Genomic DNA, 24388 nt, shown 5'->3' on the forward strand with positions numbered 1-24388 from the left:
GGTGCTATCGCATGCGTTATGTGCTTATCGCATGCGTTAACGGCACTTTTCGCAAGCGATAAGCCCTTAACGCATGCGAAAATGCCTTAGCGCATTTTGATAAATGAGGGGGTAAGAGACCAAAGTCACTATTGAAATCATTCCATCTGAGGATTTCCATGTGTCTATAAGACAGAAGCCAGTTTGAATAGAGAGCCAGAGTTTTAAGCAGTGGATTGGAGGGCTTGTTCCCCTAAAGTAGAACAGGGTTAAGCAGCCTTGACCTGAACAGACTTTTTGCACCAAAGTTCCAGAGTTCATTTCTTCCAAATCTGGAAAGCTGTAAGTTGTGGGTTTCCCACAGAAGTCTCTGTGTTAGTTGTCTTAAGGAATATAGGTTTCACCTATTACATCAGATAACCTAAATTAGAACTGTGGATATCTAAAGAAAGCAAAAGGAAAAATGTACCAACTAGAGATCTCTTATTTTCTTTTCCCTTGAATTGAAGATATTATGGTTTTGGGGCATTGAAACATGTTTAGTTGCTTTAATACAAAGATCTGAGTTTCTAAATAGAACCCATTCCCTTGTTGGTTTAATATGCATTTGCTGTACATATGTTAAGCATATTTCTGCAATTTCAAAGTTCATCCTATTCATTCAGTAAAGTTGCGCTGAATTATATTCTTTGAGTTTATTTGCTTTCCAGCTGCGGGAGGAGGGAAAAGTTCAGGGCAGCTCCAGAGAGAATCCTGAGTCTGTGCAGCCATCAAGTGCTCCTATTTAGTGGTGAAAGACTGTGTGGTATGTAAAACAATTACCAGCTATTGCAACAGATGGCCTTGAAAATGAGTTTGCTTTCCCTCATCCCCAAAGGAACCTACAGAGTGCACTGTGACTATTTTTGCCTAGTGATCCCCTTTCTTCAACTGGCCCAATAACCCGGAGTGGGGATGTTCCATAAACGTTTACCAGTATGGCCCCTTTGACTTCACTAGTGGGACGGGCACAGATGAAATGTTTTCTGCACCAAACTAAAGGATTTATCTTGTGGCCCTGAAGGTTGAATTCAGAGCTCTCAATAAGAGGCCAGAACCTTAGTTCTGAGGCACTGGGAGAGAAGAGATATGGCTTCACGAAAAACAGACTGTTTTCCTTTCGGTTGTAAATAACCGCAACTATCCTACCTCAACAATAAATGCAAATCATTAGGTACTTCAGTCCAGTATGTGGAGTCCTTTGTTACAGCAACTCTGTGTTCTCTGCCATCAAGGGTGGATTTTAACATTTACAATACCCCTTAAATGGAACTCAGGCTTCCTTCTGCCTCTCTATATATAGGAAATAAGCTCTGATGAATAAATCTGGATACTGGGACATTTCCATCATATATAGTAAAAGGTGCCTTTATGAACACAGTTGCTCCAGCAGCAGTCTGAATTTGCTAATCCTGTACTGTTGTATAGCGCCATGGGCAGGTTTGTGTTTGGTACGGCATTATATAAGAAGATAAAATGAAATGAAATATCCACACATGAAAATAAAATACAGAAAGAATCATAACACCAGGAGAAATATTGCATTATCTATTGCATTATCTATTGAAAACTCACAATTCAAACTTAAATTGTAAAGAGAATGGAAAAAAAAGAAACAAATTCTGTTGATAATAAAACATCCTATATAGAAGCTTCTGCAATAAAGCTTTGCGTGCACAGTAAAGGCCTGGTGTGCATGCTAAAAAAAAAAGCATACTATGCAATTGGGCCTTACCATGCATATTAAAGCAGTCTGAAAGGTGTTAGCCAGAACTTGCTAAACTTTAGAGTCCCTGTGCATGTAAAAAAAGGCATGCCGCATGCAAATGAGGCCTTAATGTATGCATGCTAAATAGCATGGTATGCTTTCTCCATGCAATTTCACTCCAGAGATCTCTGAGATGTGTCGCTCCAGCCCTTAACAAGCTCTTTTAATATTTATAACACCTGTCAATTTTCTCTCCTCTCTTCAGGTTCTCCCCTAACTTTCCTTTTGTTAGAAAAATGTAAAGGTAAGCAGAGGGAGGTTCAAATTTTGCTGCCTGCATGATGGCAAGGAGAGATTAAGCGGCCATTTTGCAAGCAGGCCCATTTCCACATACCCCTTTGCTTCATTTTTAAACAGTTTTAATTTTGTTTAAAATGTGTTTGTTCACTTCTTTGTGAGGTACTCTGGTTAGGGAGCTAGATAGAAAGTACAAATAGATCAATGATTTTACCTCAAAATCGATGTCTGCACCACAGTCACAAATTATAAATGGACCAGTGATTTTTAATACATCCTCTTTCTTCTCATTTTGAATGGTGAACATAGGTAGACAAGGGTGCCAGTTCTGGATAACATAACCAACTGGTACACCAGGAGGAGACTGAACTTCCATCTTCCAAGCAAAAGAAGGCATAAAACTGAAATTAATATCTGAATGGCAATCATAAACACTTTCTACTGATTTTAGTATAATATTCAGTGGTGATTCCAGTCAAGTCAGATCACTGATTCAGAACCTTCTAGGTTGCCTGCTAGGATGATTGTGGCTCCCAGAACTGCGCAGTGCTTCTGCCCCCACCAGGAGTAGGGAAGTGCAAAGCCAATCAAAGCCCTTGGAAGTGTGCACCACTGCTGTCCCTCCTCCCAACCGAATAAAGAAAATGCAGGCCTGATCTTACCCCCAGGAGTGTGCACCACCAATGTCCCTTCTCCCAAAATGAAAGAAGTATGAAGTTGATCACACTTCTCGGAGTTCCCTAGACTTTTCCAACTTCCACCACTGGAAGAAAGGGTGGAGCTGATTTTAATCTCTAGGAGCAAACACCACCACCATCCACTGGAAAGAAGTAAGAGTGGAGCCTGCACTGTCACTGGTGCCCTCAAAAAGCCACCATGGCTTAGGAAAAGAAATTGGGGGACCAGCACTCTGGGGAGGAGAGAGAGGGTGGTGGAGATGGGTTGGGGGAGAGAGTAGTGAGAGAGACTGCTAAGGATGGGCGAGGGTGCGAGAGAGACTGGTGGGGATAGTCTGCAGGAGAAAGAGTGATAGAGGGAGACGTTGTATGGAGAGAGATAGTAGGGGTGGGCTGGGAAAGGAGAAATTACTACCTACCTGATCATTTCTTTTCATGAAAGGAAGGCAGGTCAATCCACACCAGCAGGGTCTGCACTCCTACCAGCAGATGGGGACGGGTAAAGCTGACTCACTGATATCACTGACATCTAGCCCTGCCCCAACATCAGCCCGCCAATATCTCTAGAAAAGTAAAACTGTGGACAAACTGATTATACTTGGACATCACTATTAACAGTCAACCGCTTATGCTTCCAACCAACTGGGAAACACTGAACTCAGCAAAAAAGTTAACATCAACTAATCTTAGGAGCCGGTTATGTCACTTACCAGTCCTTCAGATAAATGAACAGAAATAATACTCTTCATCATCTGCATATAAAGGATGAACTAAAAGCAAGTAGGCAACCCAGGGTGGATTGTGGATTGGAAGGGGAGCTACCTGCTGTGTTGCCTCCTGCCTTACTCCCCTCCAAGGCCTCCATAGGGTGAGGGGATGTCCCAATGTCATCAAAATCTGTAGTAGCCAAATCGCCTTGAGCACTGACACTGACACAGGCTTAGAGAGAGTGTTGGCTGGATTGCCCTTATATGAGAAATCTCAGATAGCAAGATGCTTACTTTTTTTGTCCCCGGTGCCATAGTTTTCCTGTACGCACCCCAACAGTGCCCAGGTGTACTTGCCGTTGTGAGCCTGCCCGCGACAGGCACGGGCAGTCTTCCTACCTTCGTCCTTGAACGTGGCCACCCAGGCCACTGCTGATGCCGTCCCGCGGCAGGCCGAGCCGTGATGTTCCGGGCTCCCCCGCGGTCCTAGAGCCACCGGCAGGAGTCTCCTCTTCATGGCACGGAGCCGCTGCTGCAGTCTGTTCCTTTCTTCGTGGCAGGGCTGCCACTGCCATTGCCGCTGTCCTTCGGGTCTCCCATGCAGCAGAGACGCAGCCGACGTGCCTGCTCTCTTCCTCCTTCTCCTTAGGTGTGGGTGTATGCCTCAGCCCGACTTTTAAAGGGCCAGCAGCGGGAAAAGCCCCGTGGCCCTCTGAGATGATGTCATCCACCAGTTCCTGCTTCAGCCCTATAAAAGGGCCTTGCTGCCATTCTTCAGTGCCTTCGGATCGGGTTTGCACAGTGTCTGTGATCTTCCTTCCGATCTAGGTCTTCCGTGGTCTCCTTTGCTTTGATGGATCTTCGTTCCATGTTCTTCATGTTCCTGAACTTCGTTTTCTTGATGTCCCTGGTCTCGTCCCTCGTCGGTGCTCTCTCACCTGTCTTTTGTTCCTGATGTTCCGTGTTCAGATGTCCTGATGTCCAAAGTCCTGAGGTGCCATGTTCCTGTCTTGACTCCGTCCGTCTCATCTTCAGCTCTTTGTCCAGTTCCCAGGTCCCTCGTCTGTCCACCTCTCTTGGCGTGCCATGTCATGGTCCGTGACCAGCCCGTGGGATGGCTGTGTAGGGTGCCTCGTGGTACAAGGCCTTCTTTTCGTCGGCAGCACAAGCCTCTGGGAGACTTCTGTTTTTAAAGCCTTGTTCCTGAATATCTTGTGCCCGGACTACGGAGTCCCCTTGTGCCTGCTTCTGTCCATGCCTAAGACTGCCAAAACCTGCTCCATTCCAGCGTGATCCGTGATCAGCCACATGCAGCTGTGTAGGGTGTGCCCTGGTGCAGGCCTCTACTGAATCTTTGTCATATTTCAGTCTCAAGTTCCACGTCTTCACCTGGAGTCTGCTTCGAGTTCAGCGTGGTCCGTGACCAGCCATGGGCGGCTGTGTAAGGCTCGCTGCAATGCAGCGAGCCTTAGCAGGTAATGGAGAAGTCCATTACCTGCTATTAAGTTCACCTAGAGAATAGTCACTGCCATTAGCAATGGTAACATGGAATAGACTTAGTTTTTGGGTACTTGCCAGGTTCTTGTGGCCTGGATTGGCCACTGTTGGAAGCAGGATGCTGGGCTTGATGGACCCTTGGTCTGACCCAGTATGGCATTTTCTTATGTTCTTATGTTCTTATCTTTACCTCAAACTTCCAAGCAGCTTGAAACCTTGTCCGAGTATTTTGAATATCCTGAATCCATGTCCGAGTCTTCTGACTATCCTGAGTCCTTGTCAGAGTATCTCCTGAGTATCCAAGTCTTCCTCTGTATCCTCCGAGTATCCCGAGTCTTCGTTTGAGTCTTCATGTTCCTGCTCTCAGCCTCCGTCTGGCCTCACGTACTCGTCGTTCCCTAGCAACGGGTCCAGAAGGGCTATCGAGTGGCCAGGGGCTAATCTCGAGATCAGCATTGTGTTGCTGGATCTCATTGGTGCGTGTAGGTCCAGTGGAGGTCTGAGCCTGCCTTGTTCCTGTTCCGAATAATCCTCGCCTTGTCTTCACTCCAGCCTTGCTCTTGCTCCTCCTGTGCTCGTACCAGCTCACCTCCCACGGTGTGTCTTGAGGCTTCTCCCTGCGCCATGCCTTGGCCCAAAGGCTCACTTCCTACTTTAGATGGGACCGCGCCTCCAAGCTCCTAACAGGGCTTGAGGGCGTGCTTCTGCAACACCTGCACAAATATGCGCTCAAACATATTCCCTAGCTTTATGTGCACAAGTATCCACGTACATACATATCCATGTCAGGACCCTGCCGTATAGCGAGAATGCATGCACATGTCTAAGCACCCGGGAAAATAAACAACTGCCATGGCCTACTATGTGGCTAAATCAAGCTTGAGAAGTAGGGCCTAGCCAAAAGCTGCTCAACCCGCGAAGCCCAAGCTGCTTCCACTCTACACTAACTCCCCAGAGAAGTGAGAGGGGAAAAGGGGATAAGAGATGCAGAGGAAAATGCAGACGGAAGGAGAAAAGAGGGGGCCTAAAACTATTTATTTTTACCTGAGCTCAGCTCTCTCCGGCCAAGAGCACGATCGGGTCACCGACGATGGAGGGAAAGGGCAGAAGCCTTCACCGCCAAGCACGCCCTCATTCTCTTTTCCGCTTTTTTTAATTTCATTTGGCCAGGCTTCAAGATTAAAGTGCTCAACTGAGGGAGGGACCAAATGGGTGATAGAACTCTTTCAGGAGCTTAAGCAGTGCATTCTGAATCTTGTCTTAGTTTATACAGGCGGGCTGATGTCAGGGCAGGGGTCAGTAGCATACCTAAAGTATTTGGCACCCGGGGTGGACACTTCCTTTGACACTCCCACCCCCCCCCCCCAAAGATTCACTCCTCCATCCCCTCCCCCAGTGATCTCCGGTTCCCCACTCCATCACACAGGCTCTCCCCCCACACCCTCCCCCCTTACATAGGCTCCCTCTCTCTCTCACATACACACAAAACCCATCTTACAGGCTCTCTCTCTCTCACACACACACAGATACACACACAGCTTGGTTCTCATCCTCACACCCAGGTACTCATCACACACACACACACACACACACACAAGCAGTCACCACACTACCACCCAGGCTCTCTCTCACACACACAGACACAGACACACAGCCTGTTTCTCACCCTCACATCCAGTCACACACACACAAAGGGCCTGGGCCTCGCCATCAGCCACTTGCAAGATGGGGTCGGCTGGTGGCCATTATATCTTCCTCCTCTTTTTGGCTACCAGCAGGATGGGGTCCGCATCCTCTTCCTCTCTTTCGTCACCAGCGGCATGGGGTCTGCTAGTGGCCATCGCCTCCTCTCTTTGGCTATCAGCAGGATGGGGGTCCACTGGCGACCTCTGCTTCCTCTTCCTCTTTTTTGGCTGCCTGCCAAGTTGTAGGGTGGGCAGCAGCAGGAGTTGCGCTTATCTGAATTTTATCTCCTGCTGCCATGGGGGCTAATCTCACAGTAAAAGCTGTGAGATTGGCCCCGCAGCAGCAGCAGGAGATGACATTTGTATAAATGCAACTCCTGCTGCCCAGGTTGGGGTGTAGGGAGATGTGATACCACTGATCAGATTGGGCAGGGGTTTGGTTTATCCCTGCCTGATTTGATCCCTGCATGGGGGAGGAGTATTAAAGATTTTGCGCGGCCGTGAATAAAGTTGCGCACGCTCGCATCTTAGAGCAGTGGCTCTCAACCTTTTTTCTGTTGGGACGCACTTGACAGATGGTTCTCAAATGTGTGACACACTGAACACATGACCGTCACAGGGCTTAATGTAACTGGAAACCATTCACTGCCAAACACTATGAGACCCCAAACCCTTGCAATACAAAACAAAACAAAAAAAGACACCTAGAATCTTGCCTTACCATACCATACCAGCACTATCTCAGGACAGCAGCAGCCTTATTTATTTTTTATTTGTATTTATTTAAAGGCTTTTATATACCGATAACCGTTTGCACGTCGTATCGGTTTACATGGAACAGGGTGATTAAAAAAAATAACGTTTACCTAGAACATTTGGCAACATGGTAAAATTAAGAAATGTTACAAACTATAAACATATTAATAAATAATCAAGAGGGATATAAACATATCATTAAACATAATAAATTAACAGGAGGGAAATGGGGGGATTCAAAAGAGGAAAATAACAATTAACAATTGGAGAACTCAGAGAGGTTTATAGATAAAGAGGATAAAGGGGAAGAGGGGCTAGGGTAAGGTGGGGAGGGGGGAAACAAAACATAGAGGAGGGAGGGTGGGAAAGGGAGAAGGGTCGAGAGAAGAGGGGTGTGGGGTGCGAGGTGTAGGGGAGGAGGAGGCAATGGATGGAAGGGGTGTTAGGAGAAGGCTTGTTTGAATAGCCATGTTTTAAATTTTTTTTTTTTTAATTTCTGTGTACAAGGTTCCATGCGGAGGTCAGGAGGCGTTGAGTTCCAGTTGGAGGGACCTGCTATTGGTAATGCTCGATCTCTCGTGGAGGAGAGGTGTGTGAGTTTAGGAGAGGGTATGTGAAGGGTTCCTAAGTAGGCAGATCTGGTGGGTCTACTGGATGTATGAAAGTGGAGATAGTGGTGTAGCCATTGGATGTTCTGGTTGTGTAAAGTTTTGTGTATAAGGGAGAGGCTCTTGTAGATAATTCTGAAGTGACACAGCAATAATACAAAATTTATACCATGCCCTAGAACACTAATACACCATCTACTGGTGTATTAGTGTTATTAGTGTAACAGATCAAGCCATACTGCTACAAAGCCCTACAGAAAATGTTTTTCTTCCAGGGCCGCGCAGGCAGGAAGGAGAAGGAGAAGGAGCACCTGGAGGCTTGGGGATTTTTCTTTCAGGCCATGGTGGGATGAGCTGTACCATGGCCCCATTGATCTTCCTGCATGGGTTCGACAAACATTTGGCTATGCACACACTCTGTTTGGAAGAAAGAGTGGATGGCTATCCCCTCCTGGCTATCACCTGAGGCGGACTTCCCCCTTGCCACTGGTAGGGCTATATTTCAGTGATGTCAGCAAGTCAGCTTTATTCCTTCTCCAGCTGCTGGTAGGAGTGCATAACCTACAGGTGTGGATTGACCTGTCTGAGTGTAGAGGAAGGAGGGTTTGAGACAGGTAGGGGTGGGCTGAGGGGAGCACAGTGGCAGGGGAGAGAGTGAGACAGGCGAAGATGGATTAGTGGGGGTGGGCCAGTGGTGATATAATGGTGGTTGAGATCAAAAGACTATTGGGGATAAGCAAGGGGGCATATAGTGATGGGGCTGAGAGAGAGAGAGTGACTGGTGAAGATGGACTGAGGGATAAACCTTATTTATTCAGTAATTTAGATAATTCTTATTGCTGGACAACTGGTCTAGGCAGAGTGAGAAAAATAGGTGAGGATGGGCTGAAGTGGGAAAGAGAGAGATCGCCGGGACATTGGGGGGAGGGGTTGAAGTAGAGAAGGGGATGGTTGGAGAGAAATTGAGTGCATCATTCCTTCCTCTCTCCCTCCTGATACCCAATTCCCTTCCCTTCCCCTCCCCTCACATACACCACTGACCCTGTACCTTTTTTTTCACATCATTCCTGACAATACTCAATAGAAGGAGCAAGCATGTGCGTGAGTGTCACAGTTATACTTTTTAAGGTCATGAGTTCTAAGGTTTTTAAAAATTTATAGTTAGCAATGGAATACTTTCAATGGGGAATTTGGCTCTTATAAGCTTTGGTAAAACTGAGGAGTGTCAGTTTAGGCATTTACAGATGTATCCTGTTGCTATAAATTTTATTGTAAACTGTTTATTTGTGTTCTTTGTTGTTTTAATGATTCTGAATTGCAATTAATTGATACCTGTTGTAATCCAATTTGAACTATTTTGTAAAAGCAGAATAAAAAGTTTCTACTACAGCATACAGTTACTAGTGGAATTTTCTTCTTTGTCACCTGGCCATACTCAGCACTACATCCATCTATATCCCTAGCACCTCCCCCTTCCCTTTGTGGTTGTGTGGCCATTGGAGAAACTTAAGAACATAAGAACATTAGAAACTGCCATGCTGGGTCAGACCAAAGGTCCATCAAGCCCAGCATCCTATTTCCAACAGAGACCAAACCAGGCTACACGATCTTGGCCAGTACCCAAACACCAAGAAGATCCCATGCTACTTATGCAATTAATAGCAGTGGCTATTCCCTAAGTAAACTTGATTAATAGCAGTTAATGAACTTCTCCTCCAAGAACTTATCCAAACCTTTTTTGAACCCAGCTACACTAACTGCACTAACCACATCCTCTGGCAACAAATTCCAGAGTTTAAATGTGCATTGAGTGAAAAATAATTTTCTCCGATTAGTCTTAAATGTGCTACTTGCTAACTTCATGGAATGCCCCCTAGTCCTTCTATTATCCGAAAGTGTAAATAACTGATTCGCATCTACTCGTTCAAGACCTTTCATGATCTTAAAGACCTCTATCATATCCTCCCTCAGCTGTCTCTTCTCCAAGCTGAACAGCCCTAACCTCTGAGCAATATCACACTCAACTGGTTTAAATCCTACCTAACAAACCGCTCCTACAAAGTTAGACTTAACTCCACAGAATCCAAGCAAATACCCCTAATACATGGAGTACCTCAAGGTTCATCCTCCTCCACTCGCTTCAATATCTACATGCTCCCCCTATGCTTTCTCCTCACCTTTCTCAACCTAACCTTCTTCCTATACGCAGATGACGTTCAAATTCTACTTCCCATAAAAGACTCCGTCACAAACTCACTCAAAATCTGAGACAACCACCTGCTGAAGATAACACACCTACTTTCTCAATTGTCCCTCAACCTCAACCACAACAAAACCGAAATACTTCACCTCAACAACAAGACAATACCCCTTAAAGACAACATCTCAACCGCTACAATAGTCAATAGATTATCCTCTTCAACTAGAAACCTCGGTATAATCATTGACAATTAACTCAACATGAAAAAACAGATAAGCTCAATAATAAAGGCCGGATTCTTCCAACTGCAAATCCTCAAGAAAATCAAACCTCTTCTCTACGCCCAAGACTACAGAACTGCACTCCAAGCACTAATATTCTCCAAACTTGACTACTGCAACGCCTTACTACTGGGCCTCCCATCTAACACCCTCAGACCACTTCAACTACTCCAAAATGCTGTGGCAAGATCACTATCAAACATCAAGAAATCCGAACACATCTCTCCAATCCTCAAAAACCTACACTGGCTACCCATCCCACAAAGAATTCAATACAAAACATTATCACTCATACACAAAGCACTATACACCGAAAAATTAGACTGGCTAAGCCCTGTCCTTCACTTTCAAACCTCCCAAAGAACACTACGATCCACCAACACCGGACTAATCCCTATGCCTTCACCAAAATTGGCCCACATGACATCCACAAGGGAACGAGCCCTGACAGTCACAGGTCCAACACTATGTAACAGCCGACCAACACAACTCAGACTCAAACCCACAACCCAATCTTTCAAAAAAGACCTTAAAACATGGCTCTTCCAAAAAGCTTATCACAACAACCCAATATATATGTTTACAAAATCGTAACATATGATTCCATTAAGATCAACACAACATGCAACAAGGATCAATATAAATGTTCTAATCATTACTCCCACTATACCCCTCTACCCCTCAGAGACCCAGTACAATTATGTGAAACATCACCAAAAGAAGCTATAAAGTTCAACGCAGCATGTTGCAAAGATCAATGTAAAATGCTAACAACATTCTATTGTAAAACAGGAAGTCATTACCGATAGTCTCCCCTGTTGCACTATAAACCGGTGTGATATGTACAAAGAACATCGGTATAGAAAAGCAAATAAATAAAATAGGGGAGCTGTTCCATCCCCTTTATCATTTTGGTTGCCCTTCTCTGTACCTTCTCCATCGCAACTATATCTTTTTTTGAGATGCGGCGACCAGAATTGTACACAAGGTGTGGTCTCATCATGGGAGATACAGAGGCATTTTGACATTTTCTGTTTTATTAACCATTCCCTTCCTAATAATTCCTAACATTCTGTTGCTTTTTTGATTGCCACAGCACACTGAGCTGACAATTTCAAAGTATTATTCACTATGATGCCTAGATCTTTTTCCTGAGTGGAAGCTCCTAATATGGAACCTAACATCGTGTAACTACAGCAAGGGTTATTTTTCCCTATATGCAACACCATATGCACTTGTCCACATTACATTTCATCTGTCATTTGGATGTTCAGTCTTCCAGTCTTGCAAGGTCCTCCTGTAATGTATCACAATCCGCTTGTGATTTAACTACTCTGAATAATTTTGTATCGTCCGCAAATTTGATAACCTCACTCGTCATATTCCTTTCCAGATCACTTATAAATATATTGAAAAGCACGGGTCCAAGTACAGATCCCTGAGGCACTCCACTGTTTACCCTTTTCCACTGAGAAAATTGACCATTTAATCCTTCTCTCTGTTTCCTGTCTTTTAACCAGTTTGTAATCCACGAAAGGACATCGCCTCCTATCCCATGACTTTTTAAGTTTCTTAAAAGCCTCTCATGAGGGACTTTGTCAAATGCCTTCTGAAAATCCAAATACACTCCATCTACCAGTTCACCTTTATCCACATGTTTATTAACCCCTTCAAGAAAATGAAGCAGATTTGTAAGGCAAGACTTCCCTTGAGTAAATCCATGTTGGCTGTGTTCTGTTAAACCATGTCTTTCTATATGCTCTACAATTTTGATCTTTAGAATAGTTTCCACTATTTTTCCCAGCACTGAAGTCAGACTCACTGGTCTACAGTTTCCTGAATCACCCCTGGAGCCCTTTTTAAATATTGGGGTTACATTGGCCACCTTCCAGTCTTCAGGTACAATAGATGATTTTAATGATAGGTTACAAATTTTAACTAATAGATCAGAAATTTCATTTTTGAGTTCCTTCAGTACCCTAGAATACATATCATCTTTTATGCATGCCGTCTGTGGCAGACCCGCGGCATGGCCCCCCTCATCTTCTCAAACAGACTCCAGCTCCTGGTTCCTCCTCGTTAGTGGCAGAGGGCCGCCGGCTCCGACCTCGGGCCTCCCCCAGTGCCTCCGGCTCTGCCTTGGTCCCCAGCACTGCAGCTCAAGATGCCATTGCTCGTCAGGCCTCTCCATGTGGTCCAGGGAGAGACACCACTACCTGCGCCGTGCCCCTCCCTAGGTGTGCACATGCGCATCTCTGATCCTTATGAAGGGCCTGCAGCAGGAACCTGGTCGCGGCCCCAGATGATGACATCAAACTCTTCAGTGTATTTAAGCTCAGGTCTCACTCCAAAGTGTTGCCTTTGCAACAGGTCTCCTCACTATCCGAGTACTCGTTGCTACTAGAGAATCCTCTCTAATCTTCGTTCCTGACCTTAGTTGTTCCCGGTTCCTGTTATCTTTGTTCCTGCCCTGTCTATGTGTTGGACTGACTCTACAGATATCGACCTTGCTTTGTTTGACTATGTTACAGACCCAGGCCTCCGCTACGCCTGACTACACTTTTGCCTATCTCCAGACCAAGACCTTTGCTACGTCTGACTACTGCTATTCTCCGTGATCAGACCATTGCTTTGATTGACTATCATTATTGACTTCTTCATGATCAGACCATTGCCTTGATTGACTAACGTTATTGACTTTCTCCGAGATCTGAACTCAGCATTGCTTGCCACAACCTCCGCTTTGCCGCCAGCCCTGATCCAAGCCAGTTATTGATGTCTCCTCTAGCCTACTCCCTGGATGTGGACTTATTAGGCTCTGGGCTATCTTTGCTTGAGCACCCCCAGCTAAACTCCGTTCCATTGGCGCTCGAGTTCCAGTACCGTACCAGTCCAGAGTAGGTCCAAGAAAGCAAAGAGGTAGGCGATCTATGATAGCCATCAAGGAAAACACAAGAATAGATGCCTTTAATCTTTTCCAAAGTTTATTAAAACAGAGACGTGTTCATAAGTTGCCCGACTCAGGCTGAGTTTCGATGTTTTAATTAATTTTTTGCCATTTGATATTAAACATTGTAATCATGAATGTATTAAGAATGACTGGTAAACATTGAGATGACATCTGAGCTTTTAAGTTTTCTTATACACTTTTTCCAGTTGTCTTATGTATTGCTGACAATCAATGGTTGTATACTGGATTGTAGGGATGTGCAGACCAAAAGTTTAAGTTCATAAGTCCATAAGTCGAAAGGGGGGGTCATTTGCGGTCAATATGGACATATGGAGAATTCCATAAGTTGAATCTATGTCCATATGTGCAAATAAAAATTTAAACCCCTCACCCGCCTTAATCCCCCCCTCCCCCCAAGACTTACCAAAACTCCCTGGTGGTCCAGCGGGGTCAGGACGCCATTTCTGAACTCCTTTGCAAGGAGCACGTGAGGTCGGCGTCACGTCGGAGTGACGCGGCGTCACGTGATTCCCCGCGGGTCCGCTCCCGGAACCCTCGTTGGGACCAAAAGTGCCTTTTGGGCCCAACGAGGGGTCCGGGAGCGGAACAGCGATGGACCACGTGACGTCGGCGTCACGTCGGAGTGATGCGGACGTCACGTGATTCCCCACGCGTCCGCTCCCGGACCCTCATGGAACTTTTGGCCAGCTTGGGGAGTTTTGGTAAGTCTTGGGGGGGGGATTAAGGAGGGTGAGGGGTTTAAATTTTTATTTAGATCAACAATCGCGATTTCCAACGTATTCAACATAGCTATGTTGAATACGTTGGAAAACGTATTCAACGTTGAATACGTTGGATTTCCAACTTATTCAACATAGCTATGTTGAATAAGTTGGAAATCCGATCGTTTACGCCTCATCACTTTTTTAAGTTAAAAAAAAAAAAAAGTTGCGTTTTCCATTTAAGTTCAAAACGAATGCACACCCCTACTGGATTGAAACCGCACTACTGAGCTTTAATTTCTACTGTGGAGTGTTTAAGGTAAATTTATCTTTACACCTGCTAAGAAGTAAATATATTGTTTGATATTATTTTCTTAAGCAGGATGGGATAATTTATTAAGTATTAAAAAATTTTTTTTTGCAGATAGTTATAATTTTGGGTATGTTTAACATTTGATTGAATTTTTGTCATCATTTTAACCATTTGTTTTTTAATCAATATCTGAGATTTTAGTGAAGGATTAAAAAAGTTTTTATTTTTTAATAATGACTTTTTAATATTTATAAGATCTTAATGATATTGGCAATTGGTTTGTTTTTTAAATATTGATGTTAATTTATGTTTGGTTTGTTTGTAGCCCCTGAGGCAGCGGCTTTTGAGCCGCGAAACTCGGCCTGAGTCGGGCAACTTATGAACACGTCTCTGTTTTAATAAACTTTGGAAAAGATTAAAGGCATCTATTCTTGTGTTTTCCCAGTCCAGAGTAGGACTTCGACACCTACTGGCTGCTGTCTCTGGGTGAACCAACCTATCTTATTAACTTCGAGGCCCACCTAAGTCCTGCCGGCCCCAGCACCCAAAAGCTCAACCTGCAGGGAAAAAGAACTGGTATAGGTGAAGCTCCAGCAGTCTCTACCTTCATCCCACTCCACCTGCCGATGGTGGAGACACATAAGTCCACACCTATGGGTTGCATCAACCCCACCTCGGCCCAAGGGTCCACCTCCGACACAACAGGTTACAAAGGCCGTGGACTCAGTGGAGCCATCCCAGGCCTGGCGTCCAAGGTACAAGAACAGCAGCAGTTTCTTGAGGCTTTGGTCTCCTCCATGGATCGTCTTCATTAGTGAGGGCTTTATGCCCTCACTAATAATCCATTTCCTCTTCCGGCTCCTTCTCATCCACAGCCACCCCCATCAATGCCTCAAGCCTTGTTGGGACTCCCAGCACACCCGTGCTTCAACGGTGACTCCGGACTCTGTAGAGGGTTTATTAACCAATTTTATATACAATTCGCTCTGCAGCCTTCCATCTTTCAGGACGAACTAAAGAAGGTTACCTTCATCTTTTCCCACATTGAGAGGAAGGCGCTGGCTTGGGCTTCCCCCCTGTGGGAACACTCAGATTCCTTGTTGAAAGAACTGACTCAGTTTGTGGCTGTGTTTCTATGGACTTTCGATCATCCTGGGCGACATGATGTGGCAAGCACCAGCTTACTACATCTCCCTCAAGGTCAAAGAAGTCTCTTTGACTATACCATCAAGTTTTGGACTTTGGCTACTGAGCGCACGCTTGGCAGTAAGACTACCTCCAAGCTATTTACCTGGATGGACTCTCCTCACAGCTGAAAGAAGAGTTGGCTGCACGGGAACTCCCTTCCTGTCTGGAGGACATTATAGACCTGGCAGGCCGAATTGACCATCATCTCCAAGAGCATCACCAGGAGAGTCGTATGCCCAAGAAGCCTTCACGGGTTCGTTCCCATTTACCACCTATTATCAACCCTGCTTTCAGCAGTGATAATAAGGCGGTCGATGGAAGAGCCTATGCAGTTGGGTCATGGGCAGCTGACACCGGAAGTACGCCTCTGGCGGAGACAAACCGGTCTGTGTCTATTTTGCGGAGCACCTGTCCACCATCTACAGACTGGTCCTATCCGTCCAGGAAACTCCTTGGCTTGAGTTCAGTAGGGGTCCTGAACTTGGGTGCAACCTCTCTGGCCCTTCAGTTATCTGTACCCATTACTTTGATCTGGGATTCTCGGTCTTTTCTGGTTCTTGCTCTGGTAGATTCCAGAGCAGGAGCAGGAGGTAATTTCATTCTCAAGGACCTTGTTCAGCTTTTGGGCATAAAGACCCGCTCACTTGAAACTTCTCTATGTATTGCTTCTATCTACGGAGAGACATTACCTGGCCGAATTTCCCTGACTATGGAACCTGTCCAGTTACGCACATGTGCCTTACACACCGAGGAACTCGAACTGCTAGTGTTGGAGAACTCATCCATCCTATAGTTCTTGGACTCCCTTGGCTACAGAAACATTCTCCCCAATTCAACTGGGATTCATTGCAATGGATGGAATGGGGTCCCGCCTGCCACCAGTCCTGTCTCCAGAAAGTGATACCGCCATCCGTGGTTCCTCTGGCTACTACATCCTCAGGCTCCCTATGCAGCCTTTGGGGACGTATTCTCCAAACAAAAGGCTAACCTTCCGCCTCTTCAAAGGTTCGATTGTCCAATCGATCTCCATGAAATCTGCCTGAGATGAAGGCGATGACAGAATATATCCAAGAAAATCTCGCGAAGGGATTCATCTGCCCATCTACTTCTCCCGCTGGGGTGGGATTCTTTTTTGTGACCAAGAAAGATGGGTCACTTAGGCTGTGTATTGACTACCGTGGCCTAAACACAATTACCCGTAAGGATAAATATCCGTTGCCATTAATTTCTGAATTATTTGATCGCCTCCAGGGTGCCTCCATATTCACAAAACTGGATTTACGTGGACCATATAATCTGGTAAGAATTTGGAAACTGCCTTTAATACCCAGGACAGACACTACGAATACCTGGTGATGCCCTTTGGCCTCTGTAATGCCCCCGCAGTATTCCAACAAATGATGAATGAAATCTTCAGAGATCTACTATACACCAAAGTCGTGGCTTACCTGGACGATATCCTCATCTTTTCCAAAGACCTTGATACCCATCACGCTGACATCCAAACTGTTCTTCAACGCCTTCGTGAGAACCATCTGTTTGCAAAATTGGACAAATGCTTGTTCAAGAAATCTAGCCTACCTTTCCTGGGTTATATCATCTGCCAGCAAGGGTTCTCTATGGATCCAGCTAAACTAAAGGGAATCTGGGATTGGCCACAGATGGTGGGCCTCAAGACGCTCCAGTGCTTTTTCGGATTCCTCAACTACTATCGTCATTTCATCCCACATTATTCTACCCTGGCTGCTCCATTGATGGTCTTGACCTGTAAAAATCAAGACACGCGAAATTGGCCCTCTGAGGCCATTACAGCCTTCCATTGTCTGAAGGAAGCCTTCCAGAAAGGGTCCTGTCTACACCATCCCAACCTTAATTGTCCTTTCCTAGTGGAAGTTGATGCCTCCGCCATTGGGGCTGGGGCAGTCCTGAGTCAACGTACCACTTCTGGACCATAGTTCCCTGTTCTTTCTATTCCCTTAAATTTTCATCTGCAGAGCAAAATTATAGCATCGGGGATTGTGAGCTGCTCCCCATAAAACTGGCTCTCGAAGAATGGCTCGTGGCTAGAGGGCATACAACACAAATTCACTGTGTTCACTGATCATAAGAATCTGGAACATTTTAGTCAAGCACAACCTCTCAATGCCCGTCAATCTCGGTGGGCCTTGTTTATCTCCAGATTCGATTTTGAACTTCGCTTTCGCCCAGCTGACAAAAATCTCCGGGCAGATGCCTTGTCTCGATCCTTCGAGTCTGAAGACACTCCAGAACCTACTCATATTATAGACCCGGTCTGTATTATCTGCTACTCATCGAGTTCCTGCTGGAAAGACGGTCGTGCCCCGAAGACTCAGAAAAATAGTTCTCCATTGGGCACATGATTCCAAATTCGCTGGTCACCCAGGATGAGCATGAACATTAGCACTGCTCCAGTGGTTCTTCTGGTGGCCCACTATGGTCTGCGACGCAAAAGCATACGTCAAATCTTGTAACATCTGTGCACAGCAAAAACCCCCGGTCGGTCGACCTTGGTATCTTCTACAACTACTTCCAGCACCCGAAGAACCGTGGACTCACTTGTCTATGGATTTCATCGTGGATTTGCCACCTTCAAAGGGTCACATCGTAATATGGGTAACCATAGACTGATTTTCATAAATGGCCATTTTGTCCCTCTACCGGGCCTACCATCTGCTCCAGAGCTAGCACGTTTATTCTTCCACCATATCTTTAGACTGCATGGCCTACCCAAGGACATTGTTTCTGACAGAGGTCTTCAATTTGTTGCCCGGTTCTGGCGTGCCCTCTGCCGAAAATTTGGTATTAACATCAGCTTAATGACTGCCTATCATCCCCAAGCCAACGGGCAAGCTGTGCAAATGAATCACTCCTTGAAGACCTTCCACCGCGCTTACATCAATGACCGACAAGACAATTGGTCTGACCTCCTATCCTGGGCAGAGTTTTCTCACAACTCTCACATCGCCACTGCTACTGGAACATCACCATTCTCAGTTATATATGGGAAACAACCACAACCACCATTGCCTATACCTCTATCAGTGCCATCTCCTATGGCACAGGCTACTTCGGATGCCCTTAAGACGTTATGGGAGCAGACAAATCTCCGCTTGCGTCAGGCTGCTTCCCGGGCCAAGAGAACTGCTGACAGTTGACGTTGCTTGGTTCCTGAATTCCTCCCTGGCCAGAAAGTCTGGTTAAGTACTTGGTATATCCAGCTTTGAATACTGTCCCAGAGATTCACCCCTAGATATATCGGTCCCTTCTCTGTTACCCGACGCATTGGACCCGTTACATACCAGCTTCGGCTGCCTCCTTCGCTGGGAATACATAATACATTTCATGTATCGCTCTTAAAACCTGTGATTCTATCTTGGCCTGCCTGGAAAGCCCCTGAGCCACCTCCATTGGTGGCGGAAACCGATACGACGTAAAAGGTACAAGAAGTCCTAGATGTCTGCCGTAGGGGCCGCCGGTGGGAATACATCCTTTCCTGGTAGGGTTACGGACCTGAAGAGAACTCATGGGAGCCAGCTTAGAACATCCTGAACAAAACTCTCCTCCTGAATTACCATCGTCCCCATCCAGGCAAACCCCGACCAAGAGGGGGACGTAAAGGGGGGGTACTGTTACGCGTGCCATCTGCCGCAGACCCGCTGCGCGGCTCCCTCACCGTCTCACACAGACTCCGGCTCCTGGTTCCTCCTCACTAGCAGCAGTGTGCCGCTGGCTCCGACCTTGGGCCACCACTAGCGAGGAGGAACCAGAGGCTGAAGTCCCTGTGGAAAGGTGAGGGGGCCGTGCCGCGGGTCTGCTGCAGATGGCAGCGTAACATTCACAATGTTTATGCTTTATCCTATTTTCTTCAGATGGATCCTTCTTCCAATTTTTGAAGGATTTTTTTTGGCTAAAAAGCCTCTTTTACCTCACCTTTTAACCATGCCGGTAATCGTTTTTCCTTCCTTCCACCTTTCTTAATGCGTGGAATACATCTGGACTGCACGACTAGGATTGTATTTTTAAACAATGTCCATGCCTGTTGAACACTTTTAACCTTTGCAGCTGCACTTTTCATTTTTTTCTCACTATTTTCCTCATTTTATCAGTTTCCCTTTTGAAAATTTAGTGTTAGAGCTGTAGATTTACTTATTGTCCCCCTTCCAGTTATTAGTTTAAATGTGATCATGTTATGATCACTATTGTCACACATTTCACAGCTTGCCACAGAATCAACATTCCTGAAAGCTTTCACACCTCTTAATTCAATCTTTTGAAGAAAGCTGCAGGGAGCTTGCCTGCCTTCTGTCTCTACACCAGCCTTCCTCTAGCAAACAGACTGCAGGAAACCTTGTCCTTTATTGTTCCCCTATCCCCCTACCTCCTCTCCTGAAGTAAACAAGAAGGTGCAAGGAGTGAAGCAGGAATGAAGGGAGAAAGCAGTCGGAATGTCTGATCCCTCAATGATCTCTGAAATTCTTATAAAATCAAAGATGATTTTGATTTAACTCCTGGATGATGTGTCTAGAAGAATTTCATCTTTACACAAAAGTTCTTGCTCCTGAATAGGTGGTCAATAACACACCATTTGCAAAGACCAGGATATCCTGATGTCCCACAGCTGGCAGTGAGGGAATTAATTTCAATTGATGATTGACACAACTGCTGACAAGTTTCAATTTATGCTAATTCAACCCCCTTTTGTATCTGTTACCATGTGTCCATTATATGGGGCTGATGTAATATGGTGCGCTGAAGCTGTTGCGGATTTGTTTGTACATGTGTTTTCCCGCGCAAATCCCTATACAGGGATGTAATAAGGGTTTTGTGCGTGGGAAAAAAAGCGCGTACGAACGTGCTTACAGACCTGCATTTTTTCCTGCATGAATGCATGCTAACGGTATGCAAAGAAGGCGATTAGCTAATCATAGGCAATGCAGAGAGTGGCGCTAATGCTAGTGCGGGTTTTTTAATGCTGGTTTTTTACCACCATGGTCAGGGCCAACTTGGGGGGCCTATGTCGGTATCCGAGCATCCGGAAAACCACCTAGCTGAGTGCCTATCTTGGCGTCTAAGTGGCCAGCTTAGCTAGGTGCTTTTCTGGGTGTTGAAATGGCCACCTTAGGTAGGTGATTCCCTAGGCGCTTTTCCAGATTTGTGAACAGCTGAGAGCCTAGCTCAGTGCCTGAGCGCCCAGATACATGGCCAGAAGAGTGCCTAGCTCAGTGCCTGAGTGGCAAGATTAGCTAGGCTCCTTCCTGGGCGCCCGATCATATAGATTTTTCTGCCTTGGAACAGAGCACAAGCGGCCTGATAAGCGCCTAGCTGAGCGCCTATCTCAGCTTCAGAGTGACCAGCTTAACAAAGTGCTTTTCACGGCGTCCAAGGTAGGTGCTTCCCTGGGTGGATAGATACACAGTCAGAAGAGCAGCAAGATTGTTGTGAATTAGCATTCCTGAAAATATTTGCCATGTTTTCTGCAGCACAGTTATCTGAAATATTAAAAATACTTTCCAGGGTCATATTTTCACTTAATAGGGAGATCTGTTCGCTTTCTCGCTTTTATGCATGGATTATTGGTGCGGGTTTTGAGCGCGGATGCGGACACTTATTACATAGGTATGTGCATTTTCCCATTTGTATGCGGATTTCTGCGCGCAAATCGTTTGCATAATTAATTTTTTTTACATCCCGCGGAAGTGGCAGCTTCAGCCCTGCTCGGTGATCAAAACCCACGCTCATAACGAGGGCCTGTTTTGCCGCGGATCTTATTACATCAGCCCCTCTGTAATTAACAGCATGAAAAACTGCTGATGTTGAGGGCATTTTAGCATACAGAGGCTTTTATACTTGGAAAGACAGCAAAGACTTTTTCAAGAAATATAAAAAGGGTTGCATTATTTCATTTCAAAACTAAAGTGACATTTTTTTACAGAGTTTAAATATTGTTTAAAAACAAGCAATGTGAATGATTTTCACTGAAAAATTGACTTTTTTTTTGTTGCATAGTTAGAGATATGAACCTTTATGTAAAATGATGCAAATTTGCCATAGAATTGCTGCAGAATTTTGAAAAATCTGCTGCAGGAAATCAGGTTCTCTGCCCATAATCCTCGTTGCTAACTGTAACTGTAATGTTTTTGCCACTAATTATAAAAACCAACACAATTTTCAAAATGCCACTTTAATAGCTTCTGCCACCCCAGGGCTCATGTTATCAGTATATGGCCACTTTCATCACCTCCTCGTAAAGGACATAGTTTCACACAAAAGTAAAAGAAACAGGGTGCACCAAGATTGAGAGATTGAGAGATAGTTGAAAGTAGCATATCCTTGGGTCAGGGATTTTATTTCCTGCAACTTCTAGAAGGGAATCGCAACAGAAAATGGAAAGCAACTGCATGTGAAACTTATACAAAGAGCACTGTGGAGATTTGACCAAATCATTCAAACGTAACCCTTTTGGGCATTAGCTCGATGTCCTATTCTCACCGAATGGTAAGAGCCTGTTGGGGCAGGAGCGGCATAAGGACTCTGATAGGCGTGTGTCTTCTTTTGGATTCTTGCATCTCCGTGCACCACAGATGCACGTCCTGCACATCCCGGAAAGCTGACCTCTTGTCCACATGAAATGTTCTCCCTTGCAGAAGTTACAGATATGCTTTTTCAGAACTGCGCACATAAAAACTGCCTTTCAGCTTCCGTGCATTTCTTTTTGGTCCTAAATACATAAATCTGGCACACGGTTTACAAAGTCAGAGATTCCAAATACCGGGGACGTAATTTGCCTGGGGAGGGACCCGGCTGGTTGTTACTACCCGTGCCCACCACACAGAAAAGGTTACATAAAAGCTTTAAATCTGTTCTTATGCAGGAGTTAAGGAAGAACAAAGAAAATGAATACAAGCCATGCACTAAAATGTAAAACCAATATATTCATATATATATTAGCAAAAACTAAACAAGAGACATTAATTCCTAACAAGATTAAGGGAAATAAAGCAACTGTTCACTGACCTTCTGTAGGTAGCAAGGAAAATAGCAAGAAGAGCATCTAAAAGGTCGGAATAATTTTATGACTTCCCGATTCATGTTATCGACAATGGTAATGATGAAGGGACGTGCTGGCCCGCAGCAGTTTCGAGTACAGAAATCATTTTCTTCTAATGCAAAGTAAACTCTCTGCCCCAAGCTGTTTTTAATTTCATACTTGTTATTTGCTTCAATACCAAACACAACTATAAAGGTAAGACAAGAAGCTATTAATATTTATTACAGGCAAAGAATTAAAGTAGGTGCACATTTGCTGCACCACAGTGCAGTTTTAATTCTGATTCCTTTCTGTGTCTAACGTGTGTGATGTTATTGCTTCTGTTTTATGATTACAAGAAATATAATTATTGCTCTTGAGTTGCTGGTCATTTAATGTTGCTTTCTAGGGGGGGAACATATTGCATCATCATACAAAAATCAGCCAAAAAATATGTGCACAATTTATGCCAGCTTTCAAAGTGCACTTCTGCAGATAAGTCTGCTTTGCAAATTATCATGGCAACATCACCCGCGCACACATGCCCCTGCTATTGGCCATGAAAAGGTTTACTGAGAGAATTTACACGCAGGGATGATAACTTTAAAACAAGCACCCAGGTGCCCATACAGGTGCAACTGGGTAGCCGAGCAAATATATGTTGGAATTTTAGATCACGCACACACGTATGCACACATGATTTAAAATATGTCTACCGCATACATGTGTGCCCCGAATTTTAAGCCGTTACTCGAGCAAACGTACTTCGCATGTCTTCCCTAAGGATTTGTTGGCTTTAATGTATGCAGGGAAGAGGATTTTAATACATGCTCGCTTGAAGATCATTCCCAGATTTACTCATGAGTCAACCAATTTGCCCAATCAGTCTCAATGTCATTCAGTCTCCTCTGATTCTTCATCCTGCACTCCCCAGCTGATCCAGACACCTCACCCAGTCAATCTAGGCCTAAACAGAGATTTATGAAGACTTCCACCTCATCAGGAGCAGAAGTAAAGATATGCAGTTAACAGGTGCATGCTGCGGAGGCCGGTTTTCAACTGCGGAGTTAGGCGTGTAAGTGTTGGCCCTGCCCCAGAATGCTCATGCCCCGCCAACTATCCCCCGTTTCTGCCCCTTTTTTTTGCTCAAGTGCGCACATATACGCGCATGGTTTGCAGCTTTTAAAATATGTGTTGCTCACACATGGCCCAGATACTCGTGTATATGGGCCTTTTAGCGTGAGCAACACTTTTAAACTTCACTGCATATTTTTTAAAATTAAAATAGTGTGCACAGAAATTCCAACCTCTCCCAGACTCTACTGCTTGGAATTCCACTCCCCTATGCACCTATAAGTCCGTGAATTTTCTAAAAAGCCATTTCTGTATTTTACCTAAAGAAATCTCTTTGAAACTTACTCTTCAAATAGTATAACATTCAATTCTCTATCCTAACTGAACATGAGCAGAGTCTTTTGCACCTTCTTTTTAATCCAATGTGAATGTGAGGGAGTATCTGCTCCCAGTTGAAGGGTACAAAGCTGGCTACATTGAAGTCCTTACACACGTTTGCGAGACATTACTGGCTGGATGTCTGGGCTCCTGATTCTGGGGGATTTGGAGAATCAATGCTCCGAGCGAGCCTCTCTGGGTCCCAACCTAGGTAAGTTAGCTCTGGTACATCCCAGGAGTCTGGACTGATCTGGGTACATTCAGGGAAAGGAAAATTGGGT

General features: G+C 45.1%; 1 protein-coding gene across 1 annotated transcript in view; it reads right to left on the bottom strand.

Annotated features, from left to right (window-relative positions):
* Positions 1–24388, bottom strand: part of LOC115099079 (phospholipid scramblase 1-like) — a 57291-nt gene that overhangs the window by 19618 nt on the left and 13285 nt on the right. The window contains exons 5-6 of the mRNA XM_029616385.1: positions 22643–22863; positions 2238–2399 (exon numbers count right to left, since the gene is read on the bottom strand). Coding sequence (XP_029472245.1) covers positions 2238–2399; positions 22643–22863 — 383 coding nt within the window. The remainder of the gene's footprint in view (positions 1–2237; positions 2400–22642; positions 22864–24388) is intronic.

The sequence above is a fragment of the Rhinatrema bivittatum genome, chromosome 9 (genome assembly GCF_901001135.1).
Source record: "Rhinatrema bivittatum chromosome 9, aRhiBiv1.1, whole genome shotgun sequence".
In the NCBI taxonomy this organism is placed as follows: Eukaryota; Metazoa; Chordata; class Amphibia; order Gymnophiona; family Rhinatrematidae; genus Rhinatrema; species Rhinatrema bivittatum.